The sequence below is a fragment of the Meriones unguiculatus genome, chromosome 7 (genome assembly GCF_030254825.1).
Source record: "Meriones unguiculatus strain TT.TT164.6M chromosome 7, Bangor_MerUng_6.1, whole genome shotgun sequence".
NCBI classification, from domain to species: domain Eukaryota; kingdom Metazoa; phylum Chordata; class Mammalia; order Rodentia; family Muridae; genus Meriones; species Meriones unguiculatus.
Genome location: NC_083355.1, coordinates 4,808,568 through 4,822,401, shown reverse-complemented (window position 1 = coordinate 4,822,401; position 13,834 = coordinate 4,808,568). Strand labels below are relative to the sequence as shown.

The window sequence follows — 13,834 nt, the reverse complement described above, 5'->3', positions numbered from 1 at the left end:
GCCAAAACATTGAGCTCCAGGTTCAGCCAGACACCCTGCTTCAAAATAGAAAATGGAGAGAGAGTGAGAACGGCTTCTTCTCAGCCTCCTGAAACATCACACACATGTGCTGCATGTGCACCTACACACAAAGATAGGAACCCATATGTTAAAAAATTAAAAAAGTTTTACTCCTCATTTAATCAGTACATGCCAGCTTTTTTACAAAACCGTCCCATGGGTCCAGAAATCTTTCCAAGTTCACGCTAAACCCAAAAGAGATAGCAACTTACTAATTATTGCTTACTAATTATATCAGAGAAGACTGTACTCATGGAAGATTATTCCTTTGTAAGCATTAGCTGCGATTAGATACCAAAAAGGGGTTGGGGGACACAAAAGCTTTAAATGGTTCTAGATTTTTCTTGGGGCCAGAGAGACAGGAGAGGAGTATGCCACCAACAGCCCAGAAGACAGAGGAAGCTATTTTAAAGCCAGGAACATACTGTTCCCTTGGCTGTCCTGAAGGCCTGCACCCTAGGCCTTGCAGGTACTTTCTTTGCTACCCTCACTATCTGGCTGAGAGCTGTGTTGATGACAGTGACTTGCTAGTCATTTAAATGTGTGTGTCCTTGAGTGTGTGCATTGCCTTGTTTGTGGCTGGAGTTCCAGAGCACATGCAAAGCTATTGGCCACAAATGTATGTTAAATTAATCCGTCCCTTATTCCTTAGTGTGTTGCCTCCCACAAGTAGCGTGTTTTTCATCAGTCCTTTCTTTTTCGTGAGACCGGATTAGTGAACATACAAGATTGTCCTGAGATTTTAATGTCTTTAGGAAGGCAAGTAATGACAACAGCTTGGAAGGACATGGAAGAGTCAGGAAATAGAAGTTTCAATGAGGGTCAAGAACAGGTACAGTAGAAATAAGAATAAGGGTAGGAAGTTATGGTCCGGATCAAGGACAGTCCAGGACAACTCCAACAGTGAGGCAGTTCTAGGCGGCTAAATCTAGTACCTAATGCTAGATCAAGTGCATGGTAACCAGGGGAAAACAATGGGATTGGCTTTTGAGGCTGCTCTGTCTAGCACAGCAGACAGCTCCTTGACTGATCTAAGATAAGAATCCACAGTGAAATAAATGTTGCCATGCACACAAAGCTCCTCAGATTAGAGACTCCAAGGGAAGACAAGACAGACATGATTCTGTAGGAAACAGCCAGCCATGAGAGGCTTTCCATCTGCACAACATTAACAAAGTGCTGTAGAAAAGCAGTCGAGAGGAAAGTTACGTCCGTTATTAAGTGTCCTTAGGGTTGGAGGACCTAAGAAAGCCAAACACACACACACACACACATTCGCTTGAGAGTGTGCACATACATGCACACACACAAAATAAAGAGATAAGATTAAATTTACTGGTTTGAAAATATACATATACCAAATGCTGAGCATGAATAGTGGCACAAAAACCACTGAGGTCCATTTCATGAAGTTTCATAACTCAGGTGCACAAGACACAAATGTCTCTGCCTTAAAACAGCAGCATGTGACCTGAAGATGATTTAATACTCAGTGATTTAATAGTCCTTCTGACAAGGACTGTGTATTGAGATGCAGCAGTATGAGGCCTTCAAATTAATTCCCAACCTGATATGTTAGACCCTGCCATGCCACCAGTCTAACAAAAAGGGAGATTGCACAGTTTCTAGAAAATCTGCAACCCTGTTTCTTTGTTCTTTTTACCTTTATTTTTATTCTCTTTTCCTTTATTTTTATTTTGTTTGTATAGGTGTTTTGGTTTTATGTATGTCTATGTGCATACAGTGACCACAGAGGCCAGAAGAAGGTATCAGATTCCCTAGGACTGGAGTTATAAAACAATTATGTAGTACTGGATGCTAGGAATCAAACCTGGGTCATTACAAGTACAGCCAGCTTAATTACTCTTAATTGCTGAGCTATCGCTCCAGCCTCCTTTCTCCCTGCACCCCACCCCTACCCAGATAGGGTCTCACTGTGTAGTTCTGGCTGTTCTGGAACTCACAGAGAACTAAAGACCTGCCTCTGGCTCCCAAGTGCTGGGATTAAAGGGCTGGCCCATCATGGGATAACTGAATTAAAACATTTGAATGAACAGTGCAGGATGGGTAAGGATGTCAGCAGTTCTTGTGCTCAATCTGTGTCCTCTTCCTACTCGATCAGTCTGAATCAAATCAAAATGAGAGCATCAGGTGTTCAATATAGAGCTCAGCAGTCAAGAGTGCTTGGTCTTGCTGGGTTCAGCCCAGCACCGGCATTGTAGGTCAAAACCATCTGAAACTCCAGTTTCTGGAGATCAGACAGACAGTCTTCTGACCTCCACTAGCTTATGTATGCACAAGATATGGTTCAGTTTTGTTGTTACTTTGTTTTGTTTTTTGAGGCTGGCCTCAGTTTCAAGACACTCCTGCTTTCTGGGATTTGCAGGGGCACACCACCATGTCACCAGCTGGAGCTGCAGCTGCTGCTTTTGTGGAGGATGGTGACCCAGGGGTCGAACGGAGTGTTATATATGTGCTGGCTCAAGTGCTTTGCCACTGAACCCCAGTCCCATAAAGAGTATTCATAAGGATACCCAAGAAACTTCCAGCTTACATTGCTTCTGAGATGACACAGGAAAAGGAAGCTTTCTTTTCATCTTTATGAGTTTTCCCGTGGGCATGCATTATGCTATAAAATAAAAGTGTGATTAGCTGTTGGCTTTTTAAATTAATAATGAAAAGTAACAGCTGAACAGTAGGAGTTGGAGGTAGAAGTGATTGCTGCTGGTGCTCTTTGGCATGTAAACATGAGCAGTTGGAAAAGAAAGCACTCACCTGGGCTGAAGAGTAGCTGGCCTTTGTTACTTTAATTTGCAGATGAATAGAATTAAACAGAAATCATTTTATTCCTTCTTCTGTTGAATACTTCTGTAATGCAGAGCCCCTACCTACCTGCTTTATTACATTCCTCTCTGAAGATAATTTAAGGGTCTCAGTGTGCTATAAATTAAGAAAACCTGACTGTAGCAGCAGGCAGCCACTGTGGGCTTGTTTTGTTTTGTTTTGTTTTGTTTTCTACTTAGATATAGCTGAAGCTGCATGGTTGTAGCATACTTGGTCACACTGAAGACTGCCTATACCCAGAATGCTGTGCATGCAAATAGCATGGAACACATCTTTTACCATGAAAACGTTCCTGCAGAGTATTTCTAAGATCACAAATAGTCATTTCTCAAAGTTCATAATATGGACAGATTCTGGAGTCCTCCGGAAGCTTTAAATACTTACTGCTGATGCCATAGTCCTGTCACAAAGATTTTATCCAGATGGGTTGCAGCAACCTTGGTCTTGGAAGTTCTTAAGCTTTCCAAGTTAATTCTGATCTGAAACCAAAGACTGAGGAATCACTTTTATGGGAGGAATATTCACAGATACCCCACCTTATCAATTTAAATTGGTTTTATTATGATAGTATTTTGTTGTTGATATTTCTTACATGTATAGTTGCATATAAAATACAAAATTATTAAACACGAAGCAGCATCTCTGCATGGGTAAACAATGCTTGGCTGAGACTTTTGGGCACATTATTTCTCCAGTTCATCTGTGGAATATACCTGTCACCCTGTGTTAGATCCATTAGGGATATAGAAACCTTACAGTGGTATAAATGGCTGTATTTCATTCAAGGAATAAGCTGTGATAAAAGGATTGACTTTAGTGCTAGCACTCAGGAGCCAGGGGCAGGCAGGGATCTCAGAGTTTGAGGCCAGTCTTGTCTATATAATGAATTCCAGGCCACCCAGGGCCACATACTGAGACCTTGTCTCAACAAACAAACAAACAAACAAAAAAAGAATCAACTATAGAAAGTAGTTTGGGCCTTAAGCTGGTGAAACCCTGTCTTTTTTGAGACAGAGTCTCCCTTGTGTAGCCTTGGCTGTCCTGGAACTTGCTCGAATTCACTGCAGTCTACCTGCCCTCTGCCATCTCTCCAGACTGGTTTATAGAACTTTTTGTTTTTCAAGACAGGGTTTCTCTGTGTAGCCTTGGCTATCCCAGAACTCAATTTGTAGTCTAGGATGGCCTCAAACTCACAGAGATCCCTCTGCCCTCTGCCCCCCGAGTGCTGGGATCAAAGGTGTGCGCCACCAGTGACCAGTATGTGAAGCCCTGTCTTAACAGGGAGCCCCCACTGGAAGGCTGGTGCACGCACGGAGCAGTGCACAGATTGGCTGAGTGAGCAGCAGGAAGCACTTCGAGCTCCCTTTGTTTTTGGAGGATCCAAGCAAAACCCACGCCAGTCAGAACCAACAGTTGTGATTCTCCTTCCTCACCAGGCCTGGTTGTTTTTTCATTTCTTAGTTGGCTTTAAAGTGGTCATCATACTAATACCGCTTTTTAAATATTTTATAGGGTAAAGGAACAGGAAACACAAGAAGAGGAACGTTTGATGGAAGAAAAGAAAAAGAAAAAGCAGGAAGACAAGAAAAAGAAGGAAGGTGCTCAGAAAAAGGTTTGCTAGAGTTCCATCTTTTGTGCCCTTGTATGTCATCTCTGCGTTAACATAGCTATCTCATGGCCAAGCTTGGTTCTGTTGTTGTTTTAAATCAATACACTAAAGTGTGTTATCAGTAAATAATAGATACTTGGCTAGTGAAATGAGTATGGGATGCCAGCTGCAAAATGTCTTTTCTAAAGAGCCAGACATACTGAAGCCATGTTTCCAGGGGCTGTATAGTTAATGTATAATGCATGTTCATGCCTCCTCCTGAGAGTGGGCTATGTCTAGCTCAGAGCAGCCCCATCTAAGGCATCAGGAAGGACCATGAAACTGACAGCATTAGAAAAGCTAGAAATAACTCTTGGTGTGATGGTGCACACCTTTAATCTCAGCACTCAGGAGACAGAGGCAGGGGGATCTCTGTGAGTTTGAGGCCAGCCTAGACTACAAATTGAGTTCCAGGACAGGCAAGGCTACACAGAGAAACCCTGTCTTGAAAAACAAGAAGTTCTATAAACCAGTCTGGAGAGATGACTCGAGAGTTAAGAATATTTGCCGCTTTTCCAGAGGACCCAAGTTCAGTCCCCATACTTTCATCAAAAGGTCCCCAGCCACGTATAACTCCAGCTCCAGGATATCCAACACCCTGTTCTGGATCCTTTGGGAACCTGCATTTACCTGCACAGTCACGCACACAGAGATGCACACATACACATAACTAAAAACGGTCTTTAAACCTTACAGTTATATTTCCATTTTGTTGCATGTAAAATAACCAATTATATATCTATCTTTGTTTTCACCTATGTAATGTGCCTGGTGGTTTGAACAATCCCTTCTAGCCTGGGGCAGATAGAGAGCTCAGATGGCCTCCATAAAAACTTTTTTTTTTTTTTTTTTTGGCCATAAAAACTTAACACTGTCATGTAGTCACAGCATGATTTTTCTCACTAGTAAATTAGCTGAATAAAAGGCTTTCTTTTAAATTTTCAAGAATTAAAAGTTTTAGTCCCAACACTCAAGAGGCCGAGGCAGGCAGATCTCTGTATTTGAGGCCAGCCTGATCTGCGCAATGAGTTCCAGGATAGTCAGGGCCCCGTGTCTCAAAGAAATTAAAAAAAAGGGGGAAAAAAAAAACCTAAAATAATTAAGTCTGCTTATAAACTCTCGTTAATGTTTATTAATGTGTGCATTCCACACAACTGTTTCTAAAGAGTTTCTGATTTTTTTTTTTTCAGGCTGCTGATCAAAAAACCAAAGGTGAGTTAATTTGTTTGTAATAACGTGTTTTGTAAGGGGCATACTTTTTATAGCAGTATCAAACTTTGCAATGAGGTGACTTGTAAAATTTATGTTAATGGGTGTTTTACCTACATGTGTGTTTGTGCACTAAGTATATGCAGTGTCCACAAAGGTCAGAAGAGGGCCTTGGATCCCCTAGAAATGGAATTAAGATGGTTGTGAGCCATCATCTGACTGACTCACAGTTGAACCCAGGTCCTCTGCAAGAGCATCAAATGCTGTTAACCGCTGAGCCATCTCTCCAGCCTTTGAAGCTTACTTTAACTGATAATTGATGATTAAAAACAAAGGATCTTTGTTTTTGACTCTACTTTTTGATTTTTCGAAACAGGATTTCTCTGCATAACAGCCCTGGCTGTCCTGGAACTCACTTTGTAGACCAGGCTGGCCTTGAACTCACAGAGACCTAACTGCCTTTGCCTCCTCTCCTGAATACTAGGATTAAAGACCTGCCTATCACTGCCTGGCAACTAGATTCTTTTGTTTGTTTGTTTGTTTGTTTGATTGATTTTGTTTATGATTTTTACTTTTATTATACATTGTGAAGCTCTTCATTTATGACTGGTGTATATATTTATTGTTCATTTCATTGTCATTATGTTAATATAAAACTGCCTAGAAAATGTTACCTGTGTTTTAAACAAATTTTTCAATTTCTTGTTGGTTTTCAATAAGGATTTTCAATTTTCAATAAGGATTGAATTCAGAAATAAAAAGACTCAAAACTTTTTTTTTTGTTTTGTTTTGTTTTTCAAGACAGGGTTTCTCTGTGTAGCCCTGGCTGTCCTAGACTCACTTTTTAGACCAGGCTGGCCTCAAACTCACAGAGGTCCACCTGCCTCTGCCTCCCTGAGTGCTGGGATTACAGGCCTGTGTCATCTTGCCCAGCTAAGAGTACATGTTTTTAAAGCTTGAAATTTTTTTACTGCTAGGTATTTCCTGGCAACAGAGTCTGCTTCTTTGTTACTGCCGTGTGAGAGGTTTCTTTCCAGAGCTTCCTTGCCTGTTGTCTTAATAGTAGAAACACAGGTAGCTGTCATTGTGCCTCAGGCATGCGAGGTGTGCTGCAGGTGCAGGTTCAAAGCGAGCTCAGAGAACCCCAAGCCTGCCACGTCATACCTGACACAATAGGGACTTGCTGATGATTAAGAACAAGCACACACTCATAGGTGCTGGCGTTAAGACACAGCCTGATTCAGTGATGAGATATGTTTATAACCTGCTAGTTCTCTGTTGCTTCCCTGTCATGGCCTGGCAGTATGGTGCAGGGGATGCATCTGCCTCTTCCCTACCTTTTCCCCAGAACTTTCACTTAGCTACTGCCTTTGTGCTCACCCTGTTCTAGGCCCTGGCATTGATGATTCTCCTTGTTGCTGTTGTTATTGCCAGGACCAGTGATCTGAAGCTACAAAGTTAGCTACCAAGCAAGGAGAGTCTGGGACATCACACAGGAGACCCTTGCCCACCTCCTATCTGCGGCCAGTGGGCTTCAGAACAGTGCATGTCAGGAAGGCCTTCAGAGAGCAGCAGCCCTCCAGCAGGGGTGGGTCTTAGGAGCCCCCTCCCCGCCTCTGTCTGGCCTCTGGCCACTTCTCTCTCCCTTCTAATTTGAAAGTGTGCTTTCTAGAAAGTCTGCTTTGTAAAATTATAACTAAAATAGAGATCAACATTAGCTAGCTTTTCTTTAAAAAAAAAGATGCATTTATTTTTATTTTATGTGTTTGGGCATTGCGCATATATGTATGTCTGCAAAGGCTGGAAAAGAGCATGTGCAGTCCCCTGGAACAAGAGTTATAGATAGTTGTGAGCTGCCGTGTGCATACTATGAATCAAAACCTGGTCCTCTGGTAAAAGCATCCAGTGTCCTTTAACCATCTCTCCAGCACCTGGCTGTTTTTTCAAGTCCTGGCCTGTGATTTCTTTGTGGAAGTCTCATTCTTGTTTTAAAGATCAGGCCAAGTAGATGAGTTGTGGAACACCTTTTTCTGACATCATGCCTTGAAGTTGTACCAGAAGGAGCCCTGCTTCCTCCCCTCCCCCCCCCCCTTTTTTTTTTGGCTTTTCAAGAAAGGGTTTCTCTGTGTAGCCTTTGCTCTCCTGGACTCACTTTGTAGACCAGGCTGGCCTCGAACTCATAGTGATTCTTCTTCCTCTGCCTCCCAAGTGCTGGGATTGCATAATGCTGGGTGAGGTGGCATATCCCTCTCTGGGGATATGGAGGCAGAAAGGTTCCTGGCACTTTCTGGTCTAGTTCTGCCAATTGCTGAGCTCTAAGTTCATCAAGAGAGCTTTTCTCAAAAAGTTAGGTAGAAAACGATAGAAGACACCAGTGTTATTTCTAGCCTCTCTGCACTCCCATGCACACACTTGTACATACACACACAAACACATGAACAAACAATCCTAAGAGAAACTTCTCCACCCTAAGCTATTTTCCAGTTAATATTTATTAGCTTTCCTTTACATCTCATTATGTATTCATGTAAGTACGCAGAATCCACTGCTTTCCACAATTTATACTCCCCTCATGCCTAAGCATTAAGCCATTTAAAAGCCTTCCTGGCAGCCTGTTCACATACAGAATCATCCTGTTAAATTCTCCTGCACATTATCTTTGCATTAGTGACTAAAGAAGGGCAGCTAAATACCCAAGTCTCCTGCCCCAGTGAGGTCCTGAGTGACCTCATGACAGAAGTGCTGGGGTGGAGTAGATAAGATCCTGTAGTGAAACAGTGTCAACTTGGGTGTTGCTTCTGCCTTGTTCAGTAACCGGTGTCCAAATAGCAGCAATCTCTTTATCTAGGCCCTTACCCTTAATTTGGGTATGGTAATAATAGTTTTATTATATGAACTTTGTGAGCCTCAATTTTCTACATTGTTTTCTGGGCTTTTTCATGGGTTGATTTGGGAGGTAGATAGCAGAATTAACCACAGTCACATGGTGCCACTCATGATTGATTTTAGTTTAATTTTTGAAATTTTATTATTTATACAGTATTCTGCCTGCATGTACACCTGCAGGCCAGAATAGGGCACCAGATCTCACTATAGATGATTATGAGCCACTGTGTGGTTGCTGGGAATTGAACTCATGACCTTTGGAAGAACAGCCAGTGCTATTAACCTCTGAGCCATCACTCCAGCGCCCGAGCTTAATTTTTTTATGTTCATGAAATAAGTAAGTAAGTTTTCCGATTGAAAAGCTCAAAGTTAGTCAGATCATCTATGAACACAAGTACTCTGTTATTCAGTTATGGCTCCTTTGATGAGATTACTGAGTTAGGATCTTGGTGGTGAGTGTGGGACTGACGTGTTCACATTGTTATAGCTACTTCTCAGAAAGCCTTGTCGGTGCTTTATTAAAGTCACTGTAAACCTTCCAAAACCATATCCTCTCAGTGCATGGGCTGGGAGTTAGGTTTCAGAGTCACAGGTTACATGCACCTCACCCAAAACACAAAAGCTTTTTATCAACATGAGTGAAGAATGCTCGAATATGAGTGTTGTCCTAGCATTATGGTATAGAGATGAATAGTAATGAGAATTCCATTCCACATTCACTGAGTAGGTGGCACCTCTATGTAACTAGGGTAGCCAGGGCTGTCTGAGTCCTCTGAATATAATAATCAACAACTAGTATTGATAAATATCAGATCTGTTTCCCTGAGTTTGGCAGTAAATAAAATTGCCAAAAATTTCAGACATACACTCGTTTCCTTCTGACTGCGCCACACATTTTGAGGCTGCGGCTTATCAAGGCTTACAGCTAAAAGACTGTTCAGTGGCCTCAGCAAAGTGCTTTGTGGTGTGTGACACTTTGTTTGCCTGTTGCAAGATTAATAAAATCTTGGAGTAGAAGGCTCTGTCAGGATTTTCCAGTGTTGAGTGAGGCGATGCCATCCTAAGGAGATAAGTGGTTTATGCAAGTTCTACAACTAGGAAGTGGCAGAGTTAGAACACTGGTCTCCGCTTGTCAGTTGTGTGCTGTTTCTGCTACCACACAGCACCTGGAGACAGGCTGCGTAACTGCTCGCTGGCGGAAGGAACTTAGGCTGTTGAAACTTTATGGTTTTCCAACAAGATTATGTGAAGGACCCTTTAGGCGGAACATCTTTTAGGATCTTGATTGTTGGATTTCTCTCTGTTGTTCTCTGTTTATGGGAATTTTTAAATTCTCTTCAACCTGGGGGGCAGAGATAATAATTGTGTTGACTTTCACCATAGTAACCAAGGGAAATGTGTTAAGACTTAAGGTGTCTTTAAGTACATAGGCTGTTTTAAAACATAAAAACATACTGCTAAAATCCAAACTCTAGGCAGCTACATGGATATGTAAGTTCCTATTCTAAATTTTAAAGAAAATCATGGCCATAGGTCCAGCAAGTAGTAATTATTCCAGGTCCCTGTACAGCATCTGCTCAGGACATCTCTCTGTTTGGTCTGACTGGTCACTGAAACTTTAACCACAAAGGTAGTTTCTGAGATTAGGAAATTATAGTTCTTAATTCTAAAAGGGAGCTGGAAGTCTGCTTTCTGAGAAAGAATCTGATAATTTGAAAGCCCCATTTGTCCTTTTTGTGTGTATGTGTGTGTGTGTCTAATAGCTTTTTAAGTTATAATTGAAATGCAGTAAATTGCAGTTTGCTACATGTTAGAATCTGTGCCCCTGTGAAATTATCACCACTATCAAAATGACACCAGGCAATTCCTAACAGTTTCTCTGTTCCCCTTCACTTCCATTCCTTCTTGTCTCCTTCTTGGCCACCTGCCCTGAGCAAACACTGGCCTGCTTCTGCCATAGAATTAACTTCCCTGGATAATAAATTATCAATGGAATCATATGCCATTGTACTCAGTTCAGGAGAGTACTTGGGGATTCGTTCATGTGTTGCTGGTTCATTCCTTCTTGCTGGTTAGGGTTTCATTGTGCAAGGCATACCAAGAGCTTGCATACCATTCACCTGCTCCTGCGCATTTGAGTTGTTTCTGTTCTTCAGCTTTTAGGAACATTCACGTCCAGGTCTTGGAATGGTATATAACTGTACTTTCTTGAGTAAATGAAAGAGAATATTATACTAATTTTTTTTTCAAGAGGCTGCAAACTGTTTTTCAAAGTGATTGTACTGTTTCATAGTTCCACGTTCCACCAGCACATGGTTTAGGCCTTGTTTATGGTTCCTAATAATTAGTAGTGTTTGTCTTACTTAGAGTTTCTATTGCCTTGATGAAACACCATGACCAAAAAAAAAAGGGAGAAAAGAGTTTATTTGGCTTACACTTCCACAGCACTGTTCATCATCGAAGGAAGTCAGAACAGTCACTCAAACAGAGCAGGAGCTGATGCAGAGGCCATGGAGGGGTGCTGCTTACTGGCTTGCGCTTTATGACTTGCTCAGCCTGTTTTCTTAAAGAACCCCAGATCATTAGCCCAGGAATGACTCCACCCACAGTGGGCTACCTCCTCCTCCCTTACTCCTGACAATCACTAATTAAAAACATGCCCTAAGCCAGGTGTCATGGCACAAGCCTGTAATCCCAGCACTTTCGGAGATAGAGGCAGGTGGATCTCTGTGAGTTTGAGGCCAGCCTGGTCTACAGAGTGAATCTAGGACAGCCAAGGCTACACAGAGAAACCCTGTCTCAAACAAAAACAAACAAAAAAGTACCGTGCCCTATACTCTTGCCTACAGCCTGATCTTATGGGGGCGTTTTCTTGATTGAGATTCCCTCTCCTCAGATGACTTTAGCTGTGTCAAGGTAACATAAAACTCTACAGGACAGTGTTGAACATTGTTCTCATACCCTTACTTGTCAGCCATGCATCATCCTTGAGTAGGGTCAGCCACCTGTCTTTACCTCGCTTACTATGCATCATCCTTGAGTAGGGTCAGCAGCCTGTCTTTACCTCGCTTACTATGCATCATCCTTGAGTAGGGTCAGCGCCTGTCTTTACCTCGCTTACTATGCATCATCCTTGAGTAGGGTCAGCCGCCTGTCTTTACCTCGCTTACTTGTGATTCTCAGCTGTCTGCTTGCGCTGCACAGAAAGAGTTAGCACTGTCTCCTGTCTGCCTGATGTCTCTGTCACTGCCCTCTTTCTGGACTTGTAGTTACTTGGTAACGTTGAAAGATGATGACATTCTTGCACAGTACAAGCTTGCATTAGTCACATTCTGCTACTGGAATTTACTAGTTAGCTCATTCGCTAACTTAAAAGGTTAATAAAGACCTATTGGAAAGATGCTCTAGGTAAGTTTCTTGTTCTCACAAATAGTTTACTAGAAAGTTGAATACATAAGGAAGTAAATGCAATAAAATTTCTGGATGATGTGATTTACTTAAGTCATATTTTCTATCTAAAAGATTTACAGGTAGTCATCTTTAAGTATTTCTGTCCCTTTAAGGACTAGAAGATTATCTGCTTTTAAAAATAAATGAGAGAGTGGGACATAGTGGCTCACACATTTAATCCCAGCTTGGGAGGCAGAGGCAAGTAGATCTCTGTAGTGCTGGGCCAGCCTGGTCCACATAATGAGTTTTGGGACAGCCAAGGCTACATGGAGGACCCTGTCACAGAGAGGAAAGAAAACAATTTTTCCTTATGGGCCCCAGTGTCTGATGGAGTATGGATGTAGATTGCAACCATATAGACAGCTCCATGTGTCTTTGGTAACTGCAGTGGCTATTGAGCAAGACAGTAACATGGTTGGATGAGAACAGAGGGCAGAGGGCAGAGGGCAAGGGAAACTGAAGTAGGCAGGGAGTTATGGAAGGAATCCATGAGAAGTCCTGAACTGAGAGCTGAAAGGTGACTAGAACTTAATAAGCCTGGATGAGAGAGGGGAGAGAAGTTAGGACCCTCCACAGAGGGAACAGGCTTTGCTGGGCTTAAGGCTGGGTGGTACAACATTTTCTAGAATCAAACAGAAGGTTGGCACAGCACCCGAGGAGCTGGCAGAGGAGAGCATGTGATCAAGGCCACAAGGTCCTGGCCTGCTGCAATGGGGCCTTCCTTTCTCCCTCACCAGCTTCACTCACTGTTTTCAGTGATTTGACACGGGCCCCCTCTTCTGGCAGATTGCACAATTCTACATTTGCTAAAAATAGACAAAGATTTTAGCTCTTTTCACAATTCACCAGTTTATTAAAGATAATGCATCACACTGCTCTATCGAAGGTGTATTCAGCATATCCATGTCCTGGAAGAACTGAGACCCAGGTATACTTAAGCCCCTTTCTGAGATGGAGGAAGCTCTGTCTGTCCCAGAGAATGCAGCTGTGTGAAAAGGAGGGGCAGGAGAGCACTGCAGGCACTGGAAAGCTTTCTGCATCCTTGCTTGTCTGCCCAGTATGTGCCTTAGTGGAAACTGACATGAATAAGAGTTCAGAAAGGCCAGCAGGTTTTAATGCTGTACTAAAGCTCACTCGGCTTTAACATAACATAGTTTCCAACCTTATCTTCTTTTGAATGAAATAATTCCTATTGTTAGTAACCATTATTAAAATAACTTTACATTTAGCGTTAATGTTATCTAGGGCACTATTATTAAGAATAGCAATTTAATTTTAATATCATTTCAGAGTAACTGTTAATGCATTGGGACAGAATATAACTCCAAATATTGCTTCTCATGCCCACTGGATCACACATACGGCCTCTAGCTGCCATCTGCCCTGCAGCCCTAGGACAACAATTGGATAAATACATTCATATGTCTGTTGAGCAAATGAAACACCTTCCTCAGAAGACCACAAGGCAAAGAAAGACACAGGAGAGGTGATCTGAGTGTGTCTTAAGCAGTGGCAGTAGTTTGACCATGCATGCTACATTGAAAACTCTGTAGCAGTGGAATGTAGGAAGGAATGGGTAGGCAGTAGGTACCATCCTGTCTCTGACACCATAGCAGCGCTAGCGAGCTGGAAGCCAGGCTGAAGGCCAGACTCTAAATAGGTTACAACAGCCCAGCAGAGAGGATGCTGGCACCACATGAAGGCCAGGGAGCAAAAGAGCATAGTTGTGACTGGAAA

The 13,834-nt window shown here is 42.3% G+C and overlaps 1 protein-coding gene across 4 annotated transcripts in view; it reads left to right on the top strand.

The window, feature by feature from the left end:
• Positions 1–13,834, top strand: part of Tnrc6c (trinucleotide repeat containing adaptor 6C) — a 116,068-nt gene that overhangs the window by 34,551 nt on the left and 67,683 nt on the right. For all 4 annotated transcript variants that reach the window (XR_009592691.1, XM_060386319.1, XM_060386318.1 and 1 more), the window contains exons 2-3: positions 4,417–4,516; positions 5,743–5,764. Coding sequence is in view for 3 of the 4 variants with exons in the window: in XM_060386319.1 (XP_060242302.1) it covers positions 4,417–4,516; positions 5,743–5,764 (122 nt within the window). In the remaining variant the exon portion in view is untranslated. The remainder of the gene's footprint in view (positions 1–4,416; positions 4,517–5,742; positions 5,765–13,834) is intronic.